This window comes from Penicillium chermesinum, assembly GCF_028974085.1.
Source record: "Penicillium chermesinum strain IBT 19713 chromosome Unknown utg000002l:1.0-5270490.0:1.0-5274688.0, whole genome shotgun sequence".
Taxonomy (NCBI): domain Eukaryota; kingdom Fungi; phylum Ascomycota; class Eurotiomycetes; order Eurotiales; family Aspergillaceae; genus Penicillium; species Penicillium chermesinum.
Genome location: NW_026695312.1, coordinates 2,264,905 through 2,286,426, shown reverse-complemented (window position 1 = coordinate 2,286,426; position 21,522 = coordinate 2,264,905). Strand labels below are relative to the sequence as shown.

Genomic DNA, 21,522 nt, shown 5'->3' with positions numbered 1-21,522 from the left:
GAGATCAACAGCTCATAACTTGCGCGCCACTCCCTCCATTGCGATCTGACAACGCAAGCTTCGTCGCTTCTACCCCGCCAGCAAGGGGTCCCAGGGACGTCATCATGGATGATCTGGAGTCACTGGAGCTGCTCTCGCTCGTGTCGCGAGTGACGAACGAGCTCCAGAACCATCTGGGTATCAATGACAAAACCCTAGCCGAATTCGTCATTGACCAGCATCTGAAATGCAATGGTGACTTTCCAAAGTTCAAAGCAGGGCTTGACGAGATGGGCGCCGAGTTCCCACAGAGCTTGATGGAGAGTATCGATCGGATGGTCCTCACGATGCATCCCAAATACAAGGCAAAGAAAAAAGAGGCCTCGGAACCCGCCGCGGGTGATACAATGGATGAGCTCGATGCTCTCGAGAAAAAATCTCGAGTCTTCAAGGGGCTGGCTGTTCCAGATACAGAGAAGCGCTGGGAGGAAAAGGATTACCTCGACCCAGCAGAGGAAGCAGGTGCTATGGATGATACATTTGCTATGCTGGAGGGGCTAGCTGGAAAGGCTGAAATGGGGAAAAGGCATGCTGATGAGCCGCATGGATCCAGAGAAGATAGGAAGAAGAAGCGGAGTCGCAGCCCTGACTACGATGACAGCCGCGGACGCCGACACAGAGACCGATATCGCTCGAGGTCACGGAGCACACGCCGGCGCAGCAAGAATGATGAATTCGTGGATGAGTTTGGGCGATCAATTGGCCGGTATGGAGATCAGGGCGACACCCATCGCAATGGCCATAGCGACCGCCGAAAGCGACGAGACCGAGATCGAGACCAAGACGATGCGCACTTCAACAAACCACCACCTGTCGAGCTTGACGATCAACCGATCCTCTACAAGATTTACGAGGGGCGTGTAACAGGCGTGAAAGACTTCGGAGCTTTTGTGAACCTACAAGGAGTTAAAGGGAAAGTTGACGGTCTCGTCCATGTGTCTGCGATGCAAGAAGGGCGAGTGAATCACCCCTCAGACCTGGTTTCTCGTGGACAACCGGTGAAGGTGAAAGTTCTCAGTATCCAAGGAAACAGGATAGGATTATCTATGAAGGAGGTCGATCAAACCACCGGAATGGATCTTGTACCCCAACGTCGTCTGGCTTCTGGCGCGAACATGGAACGTCTTGATGGGGGATCTAGTGATCGATATGGAAATCTCAGCTCGGATGTACCTGTCATCGAGGAATCAAATGGCCGGCCCAGAACTCGCAAGCGTTTGACTTCACCCGAGCGATGGGAGATTCGGCAGCTTATCGCATCTGGGGTTGCATCAGCGGCAGATTATCCCGACCTGGAGGAAGAATATAATGCTACGCTCACCGGAGAAGGGACATTTGAGGAGGAGGAAGACGTGGATATCGAAGTCAGGGATGAAGAACCTCCATTCTTGGCTGGTCAGACTAAACAATCCCTCGAGCTTTCTCCAATTCGTGTTGTCAAGGCCCCCGATGGCTCTATGAACCGCGCTGCTATGTCTGGCACTAGCTTGGCCAAGGAGAGACGCGAATTGAAGCAACAAGAGGCTCAGGACAAGGCAGCTGAGCAGGCTGCTGAAGTGGACTTGAATGCGCAGTGGCAAGATCCTATGATTGCACCAGAGGATCGAAAGTTCGCCGCCGAGATTCGCAGTGCCCAGCCCAAGCAAAATGAAGCAGAGCCGGAGTGGAAACGGGTCACCATGGGGAAGAACCCATCCCTTGGCAAGCGTACTGACATGTCTATTAAGCAACAGCGTGAAAGCTTGCCTGTCTTCAAATTCCGGAAGCCGCTCCTAGATGCTGTGCAAGATAACCAGGTCCTGATTGTTGTCGGTGATACTGGTTCAGGAAAGACTACCCAATTGACGCAGTATCTGGCCGAGGCTGGTTGGGGTAACAAGGGCATCATCGGATGTACCCAGCCTCGCCGTGTCGCCGCTATGTCCGTTGCTAAGCGTGTGGCCGAAGAAGTGGGCTGTCGCTTGGGTGCCCAGGTCGGATACACCATCCGATTCGAAGACATGACAAGTCCAGAGACTGTGATTAAGTACCAGACTGATGGTATGCTTCAAAGAGAAATCTTGCTTGATCCTGATTTGAAGAAGTACTCCGTCATCATGTTGGACGAGGCGCACGAACGAACTATTGCGACTGATATCTTGTTTGGACTGCTCAAGAAAACGATCCAACGACGGCCCGACCTTCGTCTGATTGTTACCTCGGCTACCCTGGACGCTGAAAAGTTCTCAACATACTTTAATGGCTGTCCTATCTTTTCAATTCCTGGGAGAACATTCCCCGTTGAAATTATGTACTCGAAGGAGCCTGAATCCGATTATCTCGATGCGGCCTTGATCACAGTCATGCAGATCCATTTGACGGAACCCGCTGGCGATATCCTTGTTTTCTTAACTGGTGAAGAAGAAATTAACACGGCCTGTGAAATTCTCTTCGAGAGAATGAAAGCTTTAGGCCCCTCAGTTCCTGAGCTAGTCATCCTCCCCGTCTATTCGGCTCTCCCAAGTGAAATGCAAAGTCGAATCTTCGAGCCTGCTCCTCCCGGCGGTCGAAAAGTCATCATCGCCACTAATATCGCTGAGACCTCAATCACGATTGATCAGATCTATTATGTGATTGATCCGGGTTTTGTTAAACAGAAAGCATATGATCCAAAGCTAGGGATGGACTCCCTTGTAGTCACCCCTATCTCCCAAGCACAAGCTAAGCAACGCGCTGGCCGTGCTGGCCGAACAGGCCCTGGCAAGTGCTTCAGGTTGTATACTGAAGCGGCGTACAACTCTGAGATGCTGCCCACATCCATTCCCAATATCCAGCGGCAGAACTTGGCTCACACAATTCTCATGCTCAAGGCAATGGGAATCAATGACCTACTCCATTTCGACTTCATGGATCCCCCTCCAACGAATACCATGCTTACAGCCCTGGAGGAGTTGTATGCCCTGTCCGCACTAGATGACGAAGGTCTATTGACCCGTCTAGGTCGCAAGATGGCCGATTTCCCCATGGAGCCTGCCTTGGCAAAGGTCTTGATCGCATCAGTCGATATCGGCTGCTCGGAAGAAATGCTCATAATTGTGGCCATGCTCTCTATTCAAAGCCCCTTCTACCGCCCGAAAGAAAAACAACAGCAAGCCGATGCTAAGAAGGCCAAATTCCACGACCCCATGGGTGACCATTTGACCATGCTGAACGTGTACAATGCTTGGAAACAGTCTAATTTCAACAATGCCTGGTGCTTCGAGAATTTCATCCAAGCTCGTCAGATTCGCCGTGCGGAGGATGTCAGGAAGCAGCTTCTAGGCATCATGCAGCGCTACAAGCATCGCATCGTATCCTGTGGCCGAGACACCACCAAAGTACGCCAGACATTGTGTACTGGCTTCTTCCGCAACGCTGCGCGCAAGGATCAGCAAGAAGGCGGCTACAAAACCTTGGTTGAAGGAACACCTGTGTACATGCACCCGTCATCTGCACTGTTTGGCAAGGGCTCGGAGCACGTCATTTATCACGATCTTGTCCTCACTACGAAGGAATACATGCGGATTGTGACGTCGATCGAGCCCAAATGGCTTGTCGAGGCCGCTCCTACGTTCTTCAAGGTGGCGCCTACAGACCGGCTGTCGAAGCGCAAGAAGGCCGAGCGGATCCAACCTCTGCATAATCGCTTCGCTGGCGAGGATGACTGGCGTCTCTCTGCTCAGCGCCGTGGAGGAAGAGGTGGCGGCGGTGGCACATGGGGTTAATATTATTTGTACTTTACAAAGATACCAGCACTTTTACGAATCTTCAAATTTATGCAAACCATATTCATGGTAACTTTAGCAGATAATGATTAGTACGAAATAAAAGCCGATAACCAGAGGCCCTTGTATAGAGAAGACAATATGATACATGAAATGATCTAGGCCCGCGCAAGCTCTTCCAAAACCCGCTCTACAGTTCCGCCGCTCCACGCATCCACCCGCTCTTGATCAGCGGTCTCATAGAGCGTCCGTGCAAGAGCAAGAAGCAGTGCTGTTTGTTTGCCCTCAGACTCGGCAGCTTGGATCTGGATCCAGCTGATGATTGCCGCACGAGTGATGAGCGTAGTGCTACCACCCACCTGAGCAGCACGGTAGACGATGTGCAAGATTTTGCGGCGGGCGGCGTCATTGAGGCTAGGTGATTGGTAAAGCGCGAGGATTCGCTCGAACACGTTTGCGCGTCGGAAGATTTCCATGTCTGCTTTGCTGCGGAGGCTCTTTACGAAGAGATTCAACAGCCAGTCGATCTCGTCGAAGTAGCCGTCATCCAGTTCGGGCTCCTGAAGGAAGATCTTATCGATCCAGTAAGATGGCAATTTCTCCAATTCCCAGGATGGAGCTTTCTGGAGGAATTTGTTGACTTTTCCGTACACTTTGTGCAGCGGATTGATGAGGACGGAGAGGCAGTTTGAGGCACATTCGGTGACTATCCATGGGACGGGCTCTTCTAAGCCGATGCTGTTGACCGTCTCCAGTAGTTCTCCGGTGAGAATATACACAGAACGCCAGTCGCTATAAGAGGAGTCCTGGGATCAGTTAGGATTGACTATGTCGCTATGTCGCTGTATTGGGACGATAATGATCTTTACCTTGAGCTTGGCCATGAAGCGCACAATGTTGCTGAAGGCTTGGCGTCGGACTTCCTCATGCTCAGACGAAAGACATAGCATCAATTCTGCGATACGGCCCTGCTCGACTGCTTCTTCAATTTCGTCCCTCTCCCACTTGTGGAGGGCATTATGGGAAGTGCCTTCCGAGGGCATGAAACCAAAGATTTCGTCCAGGTCCACAGATGTGGAGTTTTCGGCTTTCTTGGTCTGATGAGCATCAGAATCGATGTCCATTTTGTCGTCAGCCTCTTCACCTTCGACATCCTTGAAGCATTTTTTGAAAGCGGACCGTGCCTTCTTGGTTTCAGTGGCCTCGACTAATAAATCTCGAGCTGCTTTGAGCGATTTCTTATCCTCACCAACTGCTCTCAGCTGTCCTAAGAGCTTTGCAATCCATGTAGAAACGGCTATTTGTGTTTCCTGGTTCTCAGCCTTGACAACAAAAGGCCATTGCTCAACAATAGCAGACACCAGAGGACTGACAGTCGCGGTGGCCTCTTGAGAGTCAGCTAAAGATCCTACCAGATCCAAATAGTGAACAGGCTTCTTCGCAACTCTGGAAACACAGTTGTCAAAGAAAATCAATTGACTGTGCAGGTCACTTCCCGAGTCTTCCATGCTGGATAGAAGCGCGTTAAAGGCCTTAGGAGGATTTTGGAGAATAGAGTTCTCCCCGAGAATAGTTCTCAACAATACAGAAATTCTTCGTGAAGAGTCTCTATCTGAAGTGTTGATCAACACCCTTAAAATAGATGTAAATGGGGAATATTGCATAGAAGCTTGTGGCAATCAGTACATGTTTGCATGCGCGGGGGTAGTAATAAACTTACCAGGTTTCTGCCACCAGCGAAGTGACGCTGACTGCTGTGCAATCCGGAGAACACTCTGCAGCTGGTTCAAAAGCAGCTCAGAATCATCAGCACTAAGATCTTCATCCTCTAGTCGCTTTAAGACATCTACCAGAACTAGCGACACATCAAAATTTTCCTCGAGCGCAAGATCAGGCATGATTTCGTAATAGCAGGTCAAAATCTCAGCAACAGCTTCTTGCTGTTGCAGATCCTCTTTAGGTGTTCTTCGGAAAAGGAGTACAACGTCTTTCACCGAGGGACATCGCCGCGAAAATTCGGCTAACAGCTTCGAAGAGGCTTGGTTCCAAAAGAGTTGGGCCCGGCCATGATCGGCTCTGAGGATCTTTAGGACAGCCCGTAGTTTATTGAAAGCCTGGGTCAAAATTCGCACAGCGAACAGAGTTACTATTTCTGTGTTCATGTTGAGACAACGGGTGGTAGTCTTCAAGGTGAGTGGGCGGGGAAGAATATTTTCAATGGCCACCGAAACTGGTGGAGGGAGCAGGGGCTCCTTATCTCTGAAACCACAATTCGTCGGAACAGGCAATTGCACGACCGAGAAAAGAAGAGCGGACTCTGCCATCCAGGAAGGTGTGACCTTAGGGTCAGCCTCAAACATGACTTTCTTAGTAAAAAAGTCGGCGACCAACTCCGGCGCCGCTCTGAAAATTGTCACGAGTAGCTCAATCTGGAGACTGTCCATATCAGGACGAAGACATTGGGCGAGATGTGAAAGGGTATTATTCCGGACAGGAATGGACTTTTGGAACTTGTCGACGTAAATGGGTGAATCGAGACCCAGTTCAATGCAACTGTCATCCTCGGCGGGCAAGTTTTCAGGATCGCTTCCCGCTGGATACCAGCCCGATTCCGGGAGAAGAACGCCCAAGCCAGGTGTCTTGCAAACATTCATCAAAACACGATGGATCTCGTTCGCGATCACTATATTATCCGAATTTGGCTCATCGGATTCTTTGTCATAACCGTAGAGAGTGACTAGCCTCTCCATGTTCCCTCGGTTGAAGAACTTGCTCTTGGACTTGCGAGGCAAGGAGTTATCCTGCACGATGTCTCTTTCAATGGCTTTGATTATTTCCATCACCATATCCCGAGGGTCCTTCCGAATATTGTCGAGAAATGCTCTCATAAGTTTAGGCTGCTCAAGGATATCGCTTTTCTCCAGCGTGCTCTGCACCCTCATATTAGCGAGCAAATAGTTCTGGGCATTCCTCCTGAGAGTGGACTTTTGCGAGTCATCTTCGCGAGCTTCAAGCTGTGCTTTGCTAAGGAACAGGAACACTTCCAGGCGCTTGAACGTGATATGGCGGCGTTGGTAGACTTGTCGTGCGACTGCGCCTCCATCAAAGGTGACGATCTCTGTGAGTAAACGGAGGCATGGTGAAATTAAGTGTTCCTTGGCTTTCAAGGCAGTCAGGCCACGGTTGAAAAGCCGGAGCTGATCCTTCTGGAGAAGATGCTTGCACAGCGCCAGGCCAAAGTCACGAAATTCTAGCTCGTGAGATATGGTCCTCAGAAAAATGGCCAGCACAGATGGAACGCTGGTCAAAAGAGTGTCTTGATTACTGCTTTCACCAAAGCTCCATGTTTGGATCAGATCAGGAAAGCAGACAGCATCTCCACCCTCTTCCTTCGCGGGAGTGATTTGCTTGTCGCAGTAGCCCTTCAAAATATGCAGTCTCTGGGCCTTGTCGGCCTCTTTTTCTGCTTTGCTGATAGAAAGCAGGAATTGCTTGAAATGGATGATAGCTTTGATTTGAGGATTAGTCCATGTACTGGGCAGGCCGCTCTAGGTGGACACACCTTTGTTAGCCGCCGGGCCATTTTGTTGAAAAGTCAGCAATTCGCGCAACTGAGCAGGCGATGTAAAGAGGGAATCATTCTGGACATTCGAATCCTCGTCCAGCTTTCTCCTCTTGGTCCTGAACGGATGCTCAGTGACGTGTGCCATGATTGCAGTGAAGGATGTTATTTTTTTTCCGGTGATCGAAATTGAAGTTCCGATGCCATCGAAATTTAGCGGGCGCTGATTGGTTGGTGCAGCTCCGCCCGCCCCTTCAACTATAATCCGCGGGGCCGCAGAATCTTCGATTCTACAAGCTTTTCAGTTATGCTTTATTCATGTGATGCTGGAGATCTCATCTAGTATCTAAGTAGGTGATTCAATAACGTAACTTATCTGAATTGGAACTGAGATTTAAGTATCATTATCACTAGTAGCAATATGTGCCTCGCGCACTTCAACTCCAACCTTCATTATATATTCGAGTGTCTGTTCATATTCGTAACAGTACCAGAGCTTCTAGTGGACTGCTTGCGGTGAGCTGCGCAGCTCTCGCCTCAGCAAGTCGTCGCACCGCGAACGATGTGAGTGTCGTGTGAATGATGAGAAGCTTCGTGACCTGGGGAAGAATGGTCTTTCCCCTTAAGCAGTTACAGGGTCTAATCAAGCGACGTTGTTGTCCTTGTTGGAATTAGTGGACTAAGTATCTTTCTCCAGGCCTGTTTCTTTGCTGGTTACATGATGTGGCATACCTTGCTTGATGATATGGTGTTATCAAGTTCAAGCAATTCCCCTTGGGAATGGCTAGCACTGCTTTATCTAGGAATGCTTCTAGGGTCACTCAGGAATATTATCGGCTTGATCATATTGTCCTCTTCCAAAAACGTCAATGCTGGCCAGAAAGACAGACAAGATAACTTCAAATGACTCGAAAAGGAACTCAGCTGCCAGGGTCAGCGCTCCAACCACAATCAAAGCTGCATTCAAGCCTGACATAAGCCTGCAGACATGTGTGAATGGTGCTGAATCCAGAATCTTGCTTTCTTAACGGCATCGAGAAGCAATCACTCGCAGCACTGATCTTCAGAGATTTCAGACGAAGATACAGTTCAGATAGAGATAGAGAAGGATATGGAGCGGAGAAACTAGCAGCCTGTTTGACGGCTTCCGATCTCCCATTCAAATTTTATTATGATAATATCATCTGAAGCAGCATATAGGAGTAGGTGCAACTATTGGAAGATCGAAAGGATGCATCGGCGAAGGGTCAATTTATTGTGGCTTCGCTATTGACAAGCGAATTCCAGAAAATATACATTCGTGATAGGACACGTAATATGGCATCGAATACGAACATGGCTATCTTTATCACTGCATAGATCGTCTTCGCCGTTTTCTTCGTTTCATAGCCATTCTAGTGTGGTTACTTGTTTGGCAGGGCACCAGTACCGCTGCCTGTTGTTGCCTGGAGGGTCAATCACTACCTGCTTGTGGTCACCAAGTCTAGGAAAGAGCCTGAAACTATGCCAATGGCAGAGCTGTTGTTACTGGCCGGTTGCTATTAATTGGGTAGCAAGCAGTGGGAGCAAGTAGGTCGCTTCGTTGACTAACGTATACGTAGCCCAACGAGCAATTCCTGGAGAGTGTATTTTCGAAAAGAAAAAGCAAATAAGAAGATAAGAAGATAAGAAGGCCATCTCCCCGATGGGAAAGGGGCAGAAGGATACGTGCTTTCGATAACAGGAGCTGGTAGTGAAAGGCTCAAATAAAATCTTGTCTCCCTTTGCGGACGTCCCATACCTTACAACTCCTTCCCCCTCATTCTCCACTTCACTCTTGCACAACTGTATCTCACCCTGGTTCAACTCTCTCCTCAGCTCATCGTGAGCCCCTGACCACGGAAAAGATTAAGATTTGTCCTCCGCGCCTCTTCAGGTTGCTTTGAACCTTCTGGGATCGCACTGTCGCATAAGGTGGATCATCGATTTTTGACCGAACCGACTCCGCCTTGGTTCTCGCCACAAAGTGGCTTGCTCTCTCCTCTACCTCTCCTCTGACCCTTCATCCCCGCAAACCTCCTTTCCAACGAAATATTCCGTTGTGCTATTCGCTTCCTCGTCATTAAATTCTCAGCGCCATACCAATACCCTCAGAAGCTTCATCACCCAATGAGCGTGTGATAATTGCTGAGGATATCGATCGCACAGACACGGCCGTCATGGCGCGACGGTACGAGATCGATGAGTTGCTCTTCTTGCGCTCATCGCCTCTAGTCGCGAAGCCTGCTGGCCTTCCACCCATCGAGGAATGGATGTATGTTTCCCCCACAATCCCCGGCAGCTCTCACTGTTCAGCCGCAGACTCACCCAACTCATCTAGGCCTCAACCTGACCCAACCACGCAACGTAAACAATCCAATGCTCGCGATCCTAACAATCCCTCCGAAACCACGACACACCGACGACCAAGTCTTTTTGAAGCTCGCCACATCCCTCGAGGCTCTACTTCAGGTGCGTTAGTTACCTCATCGCTTCAACTCCCCCTGCAATATCTTGCCCCACCACTTGACCCGAAAGCTAATCTAGCATGAAATATATATAGAAGACATAATCCTTGGACCTCCTAAGACTGCATTCGCATCCTCACGAATTGGTGGCAAAGGCTCATCTGACCTGACAGACCGTCCCCCGCGGCCAGGCGACTCCGACGAGAAGAACGAACGGTTCAATTTCAAAGACCGATTCTTTCGTGACAAAGATACGCCAGAGCGGGACCTTGAACGGCGAGATGGAAAGCCTCCGTTGAACAATCGGCGCGGAGATAGAGAAGATTGGACGGCTGGACGCCCCCGCCGCACTTTTGGCCCTGAAGAACAAGAGCGAAAGCCCCGACGCACCGCCGAGTTCGACCGCTGGGATACTCGAGACGGCCCTCGTGACTCAAATAGTGAGCGGGGAGTCCGAGAGAAAGAAAATCGCTTCGCCGCTAAGAAGGATGGCCCACCTGGACGCTCCAAATTTGAAGGCAGCTGGTTCCGTGACGAGAATAGCCATGATGCTGCCGATGCAGGTGATGACGACAAGCCGCCATTGCGTACCCGTGAATGGCGTCGCGAAAAACAAGGCAACGATCGCGAATGGAGCCGTGGGGCTAAGTTCGATCAAGAGCCAGAGTGGCTTGATAGTCATGAACGTGATGAGCCGCGCCGCGCACACACCCAAGAGGATTTCGAGCGTTGGAAGGAGCGGATGAAGGCTGGAGCTGGTTCATCTCAGCAGACCACCACTCATGAGGAGAAGAACGAGGTGCCCGTCGAGCCTCAAATCGCCCCACCGAAGCCGGAGACTCGCCGTACTGATGGAGAGATTTTCAGCCAGGGCGCCACCCCATTCATGTCTGATACTTCGATGGAACGGTTCTTCGGCATTCTCGGAGATACCAAATCCCAGGCTTCCCATGAAGTCAGTACCCCCACTTCTGCCGATTCAAACTCAAAGCGAGAAGCCCCCGGTAGCAAACTGGGCAAGTCCTCGCGCTTTGCTGGTCTTTTCAGCCCTCCCCCTGATAGCCCTACTCGAGCACCCCCGCCAGAGCTGCTGCCAATGCCTAAGCCTCCACCTGGACTTGCACCTGTAAGCTCGCAAGATGCGGATCAGGAAGGATTCCAACGCATTCTGAAAATGCTCGGAGGCGGAGCTGGTGGTCGATCCTCCAACGCGACGCCTAACCAAGTTGACTCTTACCGTCAGTCACGACCTCCATCCATACAAGAGCAGCCTCGAGTTGCAACCAATGTATCGTCTCCAGGCATTCAACGCCAGGAGTATGCCAGCCCTGGTCATGAAAGTCCTCAAGGCCACGAAAGAGAACATCTCCTTCGTCTCATGCAACAAGCCCGCATCACACCTGCTGGAACTCCCCAACAAGCTGCTGGGGTAGGCTCTGTTCCCGCTCCTCCACCTGGCCTGGTGCCAGAAATGATGACTCGCCCTCCTCCCGGCCTCGGTGCGCAGAAGACACCTAATTTTCTAGATGACCCTGCCATTGCCAACATGCAGCGCCCGGATAGTGATCAACTCCGCCGACGCCCAGTAAATGCCCCCCCCTATGGGTTACTTTGACGACGCTCCTTTCCCTCAAGGTGCACAGGGTCCCATCACCCCTGGTGGCTCTCGTCCACCTCAACCACCTATGCTTCAGCGGCCTCCCGGTCTTGAGCATATGCCTCCCCCCTCCCTGGATGGAACGGGCAGCCTCAGCAAGGCAATGTCCCCAGTCCTATGGGCCCTCCACCGGGCATCCACTCAGCTACCCGTGGTCTGGGAGCGCCCAATTTCCCTCCAGGCATGATGCCAATGCCCGGCAACGCCCCTCCGATGAATGACCGCCAGGCTTTCCCTCGTGGCCCGCCCCCTGGGATGATGCTTCCGCCGGGGTACATGGGAGGACCTCCTCCACCTGGGTTCCCTCCCATGGGGCCTCCCAACCCGGAAATGCTGGGCCTCGGTCAAGGTCCTTTGGGACCCGGCAACCCCGGTCCTCAAGGCCCTCCGCCTTCGTCGCGTCATCTCCTTGAGATGTTTGGCCAATCTAGCGGCGGTGACATTCGGGGCGGTATGGTCCCCCCTGGCCAGTTTCGGTAGATACGACCCGGCGCATTCGATATCGTCTGCATTCTATCTGCTTCGTTATCTACTTTGTACTCAATCGCAAGCTGTGGCTGGATACCTGGGAAATAATGATTAGGAATATGAATTGCAAGGCCTACTTTGATCTATCGTAGCTCTGCTCCACGAAATGTATCACTCTAGTCATTATCAAACACCGGTCCTAGTATCCTTCGTACTTGAATCTCTTTTCCTATTTTCCTCTAATTGAATGGGTTCAACTCGCTGACACTGCATCTCCGATTCAATAATGACCCCTTGAGTTCACGCTAGATCTCCATCTCCCTGAGCTGTCCTGAGTATTGCTATTTACTACCGATCGGGACCTCAAATCCAAAATCCTTTCTGTTCTACTAGTCGGTGTCACTATTCTTGGGGCGGGTACTTGTACTTGCTGGGAGCTTTCGAGTTTGCCATTGGACATGGTCGGACCCATATGAGGAAAGAAAATATAAAATGATGGATCTTTAATAGCAGTATTAGAATTAGCACGTACCGCTTGCCGGGAAAGTCGCCGATCACTGTTTGATGAGTTTACACCCAATAGTTAAGAGATCTTAGCATGATAAATCCAACTGTCCCTGGTGCTGGACCCTAGAATTTCCAATTAGTTCAAACTCATAAACCTGTAAGCCTTTTAGAATCCGAGATAGAATAGTTGTAGCTAATTTGATCTCGCGTGTCTGTTCAGTTATATATGTTCTACCACACGGAGCAGATTGAAGATTCTGCGTCGGTAAGCGAGCCATGACAGTCGAAGAAACACATATGATAGTGTCACTTCAGAAAGAGCATCTACTGATATCTGGCCTCTATTTCATAACGATCAAGTAAGATATGTATTTAAGAACGAATAGGGTAAATCTCCTTGTTGAACAAGACTTGCTCAATTTTTCTAGATATTGCTCAGCACTTTTCAAGCACAGCAGGGTAAGATCTTCCGACTCAAACTAAAGCTCAGAAAGAAGCATCAGAGGGGTTTCAGAGCTAGGGAAGCGGCCTGAATGCTTCGCGATGGCAGAGTGATCAACCTTGACGATGGCGGCGCAGTAGGGGAGAGCCCCATACCGGGCTCCCCCCGAGCCTATGAAAGCCTTAGGCTCTCAGACAATCCAAGCGTGTATGCTCAGATCTTGGAAAAATTATGTCTTCAATGGTCTTTATTACGAATGATGCATGATGTTTTCAATCAAACAACCAATGCGCTTTACAGACCCGCTCGAAATCAGCTTCATGTCGTTATTCTCTTCTTTTCGTTCTAGAACTTTATCTTGCATAACATTATACCTAATACAGTTAAGACTACCCATGACCGGTATTTAGCGGTATTTGAGTACAGGTGTAAATAAACGGATGAAAATAGTCATTGTATTTCTTCGTATAGGCCTTAAATCCTTGCAAACAAATCAAACAAATCCAGGCGTTTGTCTGGCCACTTCTACAGTTTGCATTCCCACCTTCACTCCTTCTCGTCTCGAAAAGAATCAGGCAAAGGAGCGAAAGAAAGTATACTGCCTAAATAATAAGCAAAGAAAACTGGTGGGGCATTTTTAAATAACACATCTATTATCTAAATTTTCAGCCCTCAATGATTCTACCCGCCTGTTGAACCTGGGAACCTAAACATGCTAACGTTGAATTGACCAGAAAACGTTCACAATGATCAACTACCCTGATAATTCTCAAGCTCAGGCATCTGATCTCTCGGACCAGGATTCGCAATACGCCCCTACCCCAGGATACTACAAAGATACTCCACCCTCATGTTATACATTCAGCCCTTCACCGGATTACCACCCCCAAGACGGCCCTGTAGCCCCAAGCTTCCCCCGCAAGAAATACCTAGACTTCTTCAACCCTGTGAGTGGGAAGCAAGTCGACCGGAAGAAGACTTCCCGCCAGAATTCATCCGATATATAATGGAGTGGAAAGTCAAGGTGAACAACCGGTTTAGGTGGGAGGACACGGTAAAGAGCGTGACTCTGATCCCAAGCGCTTATTGGTCTTCAGTGCTGAAAGGTAATTTGGAGAAAGTGCTTCAGGAGAGAGTTCCACATAGCCGAAGGGTCCGGTCGGATGGCACTTCTGTGGTTATAGCGGTCGACGATCGCAAGCACAAGAACGTAAAAGTATGGTTCCAATCCTATGATATTGATTGGACAGCGGTGGAGAAACAATTCCTCGCGTGGGGGAAACTTTACACTCGAGGCAAGGAATTAAGGGTCACGATCATCTTTAATTATATAGAAGACAATCTCCTTTCCGGAAACGTGGCAGGTAGGGGCGACAAGCGAGGGAAGTCGTCTGTAACGAACAAGATGCTTAACGAGCGGGAGGCACAACTTGATGCAGAGGAGCATGTCTCTGGACAACAGTCAATCTGGCGGGCTGTCTACGGCTTGATACGTTGTCCTTCTCCATCTTGTCACCTGGGGCCACATTTGCTGGTAAGATCCTCGTGGTAAGAAGCACTACCAATTGAGAACGCATCATTCGAAACGCCTAATTGCGTATGTTGAAGGGGGTGGCGTCTTGGAGTGCCAAGATGATGTCCCTGAAACTATTCGTGAAGAACTATACATGGAGGAGCAACAAAGACTGGAACATTTACAGTCCAAGAGCAACAAGTCGCTCGCCTTTAGAAGCTGTCCATCTATCAACATCAGCTTCATGGGAGCACAACCTTCTCTTCCAGCCGTCAATTCTACCGCAGCATCTGTATTGTCTTCTGAGCAAAACCAGCAAGGAATATTGCCCACAATCGATAGACCACGCGACGTGGCTGTAAGGGAATACAACGCCTGGCAAGAAACGAACGTCATCGACGAAACCTTAAAAGCTCAATTTCAGCTAGCGTGTGATGTCACGCTCGCTAACGGCCTTGACCTTGAACAGATCCATGAGAATCGGGATCCGAATTTCTTTGTCAAGAACGGAGTTGTGGTAGGTATTGCACGCCGATTTGTAGGTGACATCGTAAAATAGGCAGGGAATATAGGGATTTAACGGGCAGATTTATAGTGCGTGGCGGTTTGCTATTGCTATAGACTTAGACGTCGTTTTATATTTCATTGTGTGCTTCTAGCTGATTTGTTATGATTCAATGCTATACCAAAATATATCATTTCCCAGACTCATATAACACGCCCTCTCATTACAAAACGCGTCAAGTATTATATTATTACCGTGATAAAGGTAAGTCAGTACGTTTCGATGACCACGCCAGCATGGCGGAAATAACCAATCGTACTAAGTTCTCGAGACCCTATAGCTTCGATATATCTCTCAAGGAATACTTGGAATCCTTACTCCGGGCTCTGTTTATATTTCCGCCAGAAGCACCTGATAAATACCTTCAGCTCGGAGAAGAACTCCTCAATAGGATTCAAATCTGGCGAATAAGACGGCAAATACATTAACTTTACTCCAGCAGTGACACACATCCCTTTGATGCGGTCAGAATGGTAGAATGATGCATTGTCCATGACGACGACCGATTTTGGTTCAGGCCACCTTCCACAATACTTTAGAAGCTGCTCAATAAAGTCTTCGAACAGGGCCGCATTAGTAGAGCCTTGGAAAACACAAGAGAGGACAATGCCGTCCTGTGCGTATACAAACAGGATCTGGTATCGCTGGTCACGGTGGAATTTAGATATCTGCAATAGCGTCAGGCCTAATAGAGACCAGCCAGTGCGTCTGAACCCGATTCGTTTATCGCATCCAGACTCATCCACGTACACCAGATGATAGGATTTAAAGTCCGATAAATTGTGTAGGTAGAAATCTCGCAAATCGGCGTTTTGCTTCTTTACTCTATGTCAAGCTACTTTTTTCGACCAGCCGACCGAAGCAAGAGCCCGTTTGATACTTGAGCTTGTCACCCAAACATGGAACTCGTCCCATAGAAAGAGTACCATCTCATCTATATAACCCGGGCTTCTCGAGAAGATGGTCACACAATGTCTGGATCATCGGGGGCGTGGTGCTACGCCGCCGGCCGACACGGGTTGGGGGAGCTCTGACATTTCCGAACAGGCGAAGATTCTTGCGAATATGAATGATTGAGCGCTTGCTACACTCAGCGGCTTCGGCCATCTGTGACGAAGTCAGTGATCCGCTATGTATCATGTCTCGAATCATCTCAAGCTTAGATGGAGGGAGCCGAGGGGCCATTTTTGGAGAGACGGTGAAAGGCGGCAAAGAGCATCGTCAACGCAGCATAGATAAATGCTTTCTCCATGCTCACCCTGCTCACCCCTCTGCTCAGTAAGCAGATGAAAATACCTTTCTCAAGAGTCTTGGGGGTTGCTGGGGTATTGGGAAACGCACGTGACTGTCGGGCCTTCTGGTTCTTGGGAAGTTAGTGTTATCTTGGCGACCTGAAAACTGCGGGGCGTTGATCAGTGATCACAGGAAACAAATCAATATTTTCAACTTCGTGAACAGACATTTGCTCTTGAGTGCCACTTATATTTCTGAAAAACTGGCCGTTCAAGGCGTGTACAAACCGAATGGATCTACGGAACCTATTTTTTGAATCCTAAGCTCAACTGCAAAAATATAGGTTTGATCTTCGAGGGCTGAGAGGGCTTGGGTTTGGTATTCCGGCGTGTTGAATATTCACTGGTGCATATGGAAGAAACACAATAAGACAAAATCAAGATACGTTACTACGGAGAACAGAAGCAGGATTTTGATCTGAGGTTATAGAATCCCTGATCGAAGGCGGCTAGAAATGAGATTTTGTTGTAAGAGTGAGAGGAATATGACACGACCCGATGAGCAGCCAATCGCCAATGTCGTTGCATGTCTGGCGAAAGAGAGGGATGAGTTGGGCGATACTCTGAAGGCAACCACAAGAGGTTGAGCCTATTATAGGTAATCCATGAAGAGTCACCGCTCAGCATATATCGATGTTGCTCAATTGGTGAGATGAAGTAGTCAGGCACGGGCGTCAAAGAGCCCATTGGACTTACCTCAAATGTACCAACATTTGTGTGCAGGCGATTGATATCAGCTTTATCGAATTCAAGAGAAGTTATAGTGTTGATAGGGATAGTTGACACACTCTGGTTCGTGGCTGGATCCCAGATCCTGACTGTATTATCATCCGACGCTGATGCAAGTCGGCTTCCATCAGGCAACCAGGCAATCGACGTGATCATACGACTATGGACCTCGAGAGCGGACACGCTCTGGCCTGTGGCTGGATCCCAGATTCTGACTGTCTTATCCTCCGACCCTGATACAAGTTGGCTTCCATCTGGCGACCAGGCAATAGAGTAGACCGAATAAGTATGTCCTTTGAGAATGGACATACTCTGGCCTGTGGCTGGATCCCAGATCCTGACTGTCTTATCCCCTGACCCTGATGCAAGACGGCTTCCATCTGGCGACCAGGCAATAGTGTTGACCCAATTATTATGTCCTTCGAGAATGGACACACTCTGGCCTGTGGCTGGATTCCAGATTCTGACTGTCTTATCCTCTGATCCTGATGCAAGTCGGCTTCTATCGGGTGACCAGGCAATCGACCTGATCTCATAACTATGGCCCTCGAGAGTAGACATGCTCTGGCCTGTGACAGGATCCCAGATCCTGACTATCTTATCCCCCGACCCTGATGCAAGTTGGCTTCCATCTGGCGACCAGGCAATAGTGTTGACCCAATTATTATGTCCTTCGAGAATAGACACACTCTGGCCTGTGGCTGGATCCCAGATTCTGACTGTCTTATCCTCTGATCCTGATGCAAGTCGGCTTCCATCAGGCGACCAGGTAATCGATCTGATCTCAAGACTATGGCCCTCGAGAGTGGACATGCTCTGGCCTGTGGCTGGATCCCAGATTCTGACTGTCTTATCCTCTGACCCTGATGCAAGTCGGCTTCCATCTGGCGACCAGAAAATAGAGTTGACCCAATCAGTATGTCCTTCGAGAATGGATACACTCTGGCCTGTGGCTGGATCCCAGATTCTGACTGTCTTATCCTCTGACCCTGATACAAGTCGGCTTCCATCTGGCGACCAGGCAATAGAGTAGACTGAATAAGTATGTCCTTCGAGAATAGACATGTTCTGACCAGTGGCTGGATCCCAGATCCTGACTATGTTATCCCCTGACCCTGATGCAAGTCGGCTTCCATCTGGAGACCAGGCAATAGAGTAGACCGCAGAGAAGGCCGACCTGCTATGACCATTGAGAGTAGACACACTCTGGCCTGTGGCTGGATCCCAGATCCTGACTGTCTTATCCCCCGACCCTGATGCAAGTCGGCTTCCATCTGGCGACCAGGCAATAGTGTTGACCCATTTAGTATGTCCTTCGAGAATAGACATACTCTGACCAGTGGCTAGATCCCAGATCTGGACTATGTTATCCCCCGACCCTGATGCAAGTCGGCTTCCATCTGGAGACCAGGCAATAGAGTAGACCGCAGAGAAGGCCGACCTGCTATAACAATTGAGAGTGGACACACTCTGGCCTGTGGCTGGATCCCAGATCCTGACTGTCTTATCCCCCGACCCTGATACAAGTCGGCTTCCATCTGGCGACCAGGCAATAGAGTTGACCCAATCAGTATGTCCTTCGAGAATGGACACACTCTGGCCTGTAGCTGGATCCCAGATTCTGACTGTCTTATCCGCCGAGCCTGATGCAAGTCGGCTTCCATCGGGCGACCAGGCAATCGACCTGATCTCATAACTATGGCCCTCGAGAGTTTGAAGGCAGGCACTCCAATTCTCCTCTACTACTGGGTTATTCAAAACCCAATCTGGACCCTCCTTCTGAAATGATACTCTCGTCAAGCTCTTTGTTGGGCTAAAGATAAGAGGCGAGCAATATACTTGCAGAGGGCTGCTTTCAATTGCTGTCCTATGATATCGAATAAATCTAGAGGCGTCTCGAGCTCGATTCAATAGCATTCCTGACTCTTTTCTCTTCTGTTTAAGTGTGTCCCTGTCAGAAGAGAAGACCATCTCTATTCAATTCTAACCACTCACCTCAATAAAAATCTCGAGCTTTCGCATCACTTGGATACCATCCGAAACACATCTCAAAATACTAAGAGCTTCCAGCCAGTGGAGGAATTTTTGCTGCAGAAAGGTATCCACGCGACCTCTGTCATCAACTCCCAGCTCACAGGCTCCATTAAGCAGGCTAGCTTCAAGATGGTCTATCCAGTAGACACATGAGTATTCTACCGCTGCTAGTGGATTTGGGCTAGGCTTGCAGATATCCTTCGTGTGGAGTCCAGGTAATTTGATATTCCAGATATCCCGTTGAAGTGTCTTCAAAATAACGTCGAGAGATCGTATAAATATCATGTCGTGTTCAGCCTCTATACCCCTAGGAAGTATCTCACTGAGTGCTTCCTTGAGTAAAAATTCCTTTGCAGACTGATGAACAAAGACAATAGTATGTTGCCGTAACGTTAAAAAGGATCCACAGATTGCGATTATCTCTTCAAGGGCAACAAGATCATCGTAGTCGTCGTTGTCCAGTAGTTCAATGAATGAAGTCAGTTCGTGAAGTGTAATAGGCCGAAAAACTGTTGACATGATTGCCAGTATCTCCTTGCAGAGCTCGGCATCTTCAGATTCGCGAACCTGGCCAATCATTCGACCATATAGAGCCTCCAACCCAGGAGGAAATGATTTTAGCTTCTTGAGTACATTTATTCGTATCTTTTCAAGATTCTGACACACCAAGGCTACCCAGAGGAAAGTACCTTGCGAGTTTGACGATAGATAGGATTGAACGCTATGGCGAGTTTTATCGCTGTACTTTTTCGCTTTTGCCAATTCATCAACTTTATGCTGAATAAATTGATCCACTGCTTCAGACACAGACGCCTCGTTCAGCTCTAATGAGATCGGAGCTAGCTGGGTAGCAATGTCAAGCCGCTCAGCGATTTCAGGCCAGTTGCGGCTGGAAACAATCCACTTTATCTGTGGATTGACTGACGATTCCTGGACAATTAAGTCTAGAAGGAAACGGAGCCCATTAGTGCACTCATCTAAAGCATCAATTATCAAATAAGTCGTCTGCAGTGTCGGGTCGTTTAAAATGTCCCTGAAGATTGTTGACAGTGCATTCCATGCATTGACATCCTCAAAGAGAGTCTTTCCTGCATAGTCGTACCGAGCTCGCACATGGTGGAGAAGAGATGAATGATTCTTGACAAGTAAATATATCAACCCCCTTAGGACCGACGTAGCGCTGTTGATCCGCATGTCGGTAGCCTGACAGAAAAAGAACGAGATGCTCGCATTATCTCCATACAATCTCGTCAACTCTTCGATGACACCACATAGGAGCATCGTCTTGCCTTTACCAGGATCACCCCTGATCCAGAGAAGGCGATTTTTCTCGCTATCTTGCCATTGTTTGAATTCTTTGTTGTCTAGAATCCAGCGATATGAGTCTTTGAATAGTCCGCCCTTGGTATTCTCGATACGTTCTTTATCATCGACAGGATTGGTCGCACGTAAGTCGCGAAGGCATTCTTGATTCAGCGTTTCGGATTGTACTGAAGCCGATCACTATTACTAGCCGTAGATTGCAGTCACATCTATTTTCACTTACCAATAGTGACATTCCCGACATTCCCATGTATAACCCCTGCCTGAAATCCAGAGTTTTTTTCGCCGTAGGAAATAGTAGTTGCCATGGCTGTTGCGTATGAGTTTTAAGGAGGCTCAAATCCACGTTGGACCTCCCAATCCCCAATCTACCCCGCTATCAGGTGATCTGATTCGAGACAGAAGGAATCGCCCGCCTTGGTCATATTACCTTATAATCACCTTGATAGATGATGTGTCTTTCCATTTACACTATTTAGGAGTTCAATAGATGAACGTAGCGCCATCTTCCTTGAAGTTGCCGCTGAAGACGAAAGCTCTAATCAAAGTGACGAACCTTGTGGTTAATCGCAGGGTAACGATTGTATCTGTGTTTCAGGAAAGTTACAGCACTGTATTAGTGTAATTTATCCTTACAACACAGTTCAAGACCCTATAACAGACTAAACCAAAAGGGGACTAGAATATTTCAGAATAAAGTTCAAAAAAAAAAATGAAAAGAAAACAAAGGTGAAGCTGATTTCGAGCAGCCCTGAAGTCGAATAAACTTCCCCCGTATCCGAATCTATGGGGTACGGAGGTCTTGGCATTTAGGGCTATGGCTACTCAAGCAGGTTTCTTGATGCTTGTCTACTCGCCCTCTAGACTGCGGGATGAAAATTTGAACCGAGAATTACTGTGTGCTGATGCTCTTTTGAGGGGTGCTTTACTCCGGAAATGGTGCTTGGGAATAACTTTCTGTCTTTTCTACCAGCGGTTACTCTCATGTTCAGCAATTCTATCAAATAACATGGCAAATGCAATCCATCAAATATGGTCTTTTCATGCAAAATGTGGACTATGAGATCTTCGAATATCATTACACACGCTTGTGGAAACGACGCGCGTGATAACGACGACTATGAGGCAGGAGGCCGTCGATTTGTTGTCGAGGCAACACCAT

At 48.8% G+C, this 21,522-nt stretch overlaps 5 protein-coding genes across 5 annotated transcripts; 3 read left to right on the top strand and 2 right to left on the bottom strand.

Annotated features, from left to right (window-relative positions):
• Window positions 1-104: 104 nt before the first annotated feature.
• On the top strand, window positions 105-3,782 carry N7468_001678 (uncharacterized protein; the record flags this gene model as incomplete). The annotated part of the gene is made up of 1 exon (XM_058470975.1): window positions 105-3,782. One exon carries the CDS (start codon window positions 105-107, stop codon window positions 3,780-3,782), a length of 3,678 nt encoding a protein of 1,225 aa, XP_058334116.1.
• A 158-nt stretch (window positions 3,783-3,940) lies between these two features.
• N7468_001677 (NPA1/URB1 family protein) lies at window positions 3,941-7,492 on the bottom strand (the record flags this gene model as incomplete). Its single annotated transcript, XM_058470974.1, has 4 exons — window positions 3,941-4,588; window positions 4,652-5,451; window positions 5,503-7,290; window positions 7,345-7,492. 4 exons carry the CDS (start codon window positions 7,490-7,492, stop codon window positions 3,941-3,943), a joined length of 3,384 nt encoding a protein of 1,127 aa, XP_058334115.1.
• A 2,050-nt stretch (window positions 7,493-9,542) lies between these two features.
• N7468_001676 (uncharacterized protein) lies at window positions 9,543-11,967 on the top strand (the record flags this gene model as incomplete). The annotated part of the gene is made up of 4 exons (XM_058470973.1): window positions 9,543-9,637; window positions 9,704-9,834; window positions 9,926-11,415; window positions 11,578-11,967. The coding sequence occupies 4 exons, from the start codon at window positions 9,543-9,545 to the stop codon at window positions 11,965-11,967; spliced, it is 2,106 nt and encodes a 701-aa protein (XP_058334114.1).
• A 1,943-nt stretch (window positions 11,968-13,910) lies between these two features.
• On the top strand, window positions 13,911-14,976 carry N7468_001675 (uncharacterized protein; the record flags this gene model as incomplete). Its single annotated transcript, XM_058470972.1, has 2 exons — window positions 13,911-14,438; window positions 14,461-14,976. 2 exons carry the CDS (start codon window positions 13,911-13,913, stop codon window positions 14,974-14,976), a joined length of 1,044 nt encoding a protein of 347 aa, XP_058334113.1.
• Window positions 14,977-15,296: 320 nt separating this feature from the next.
• N7468_001674 (uncharacterized protein) lies at window positions 15,297-20,668 on the bottom strand (the record flags this gene model as incomplete). The annotated part of the gene is made up of 7 exons (XM_058470971.1): window positions 15,297-15,667; window positions 15,733-15,800; window positions 15,926-16,089; window positions 16,250-16,345; window positions 16,971-18,782; window positions 18,999-20,527; window positions 20,584-20,668. 7 exons carry the CDS (start codon window positions 20,666-20,668, stop codon window positions 15,297-15,299), a joined length of 4,125 nt encoding a protein of 1,374 aa, XP_058334112.1.
• Window positions 20,669-21,522: the final 854 nt, after the last annotated feature.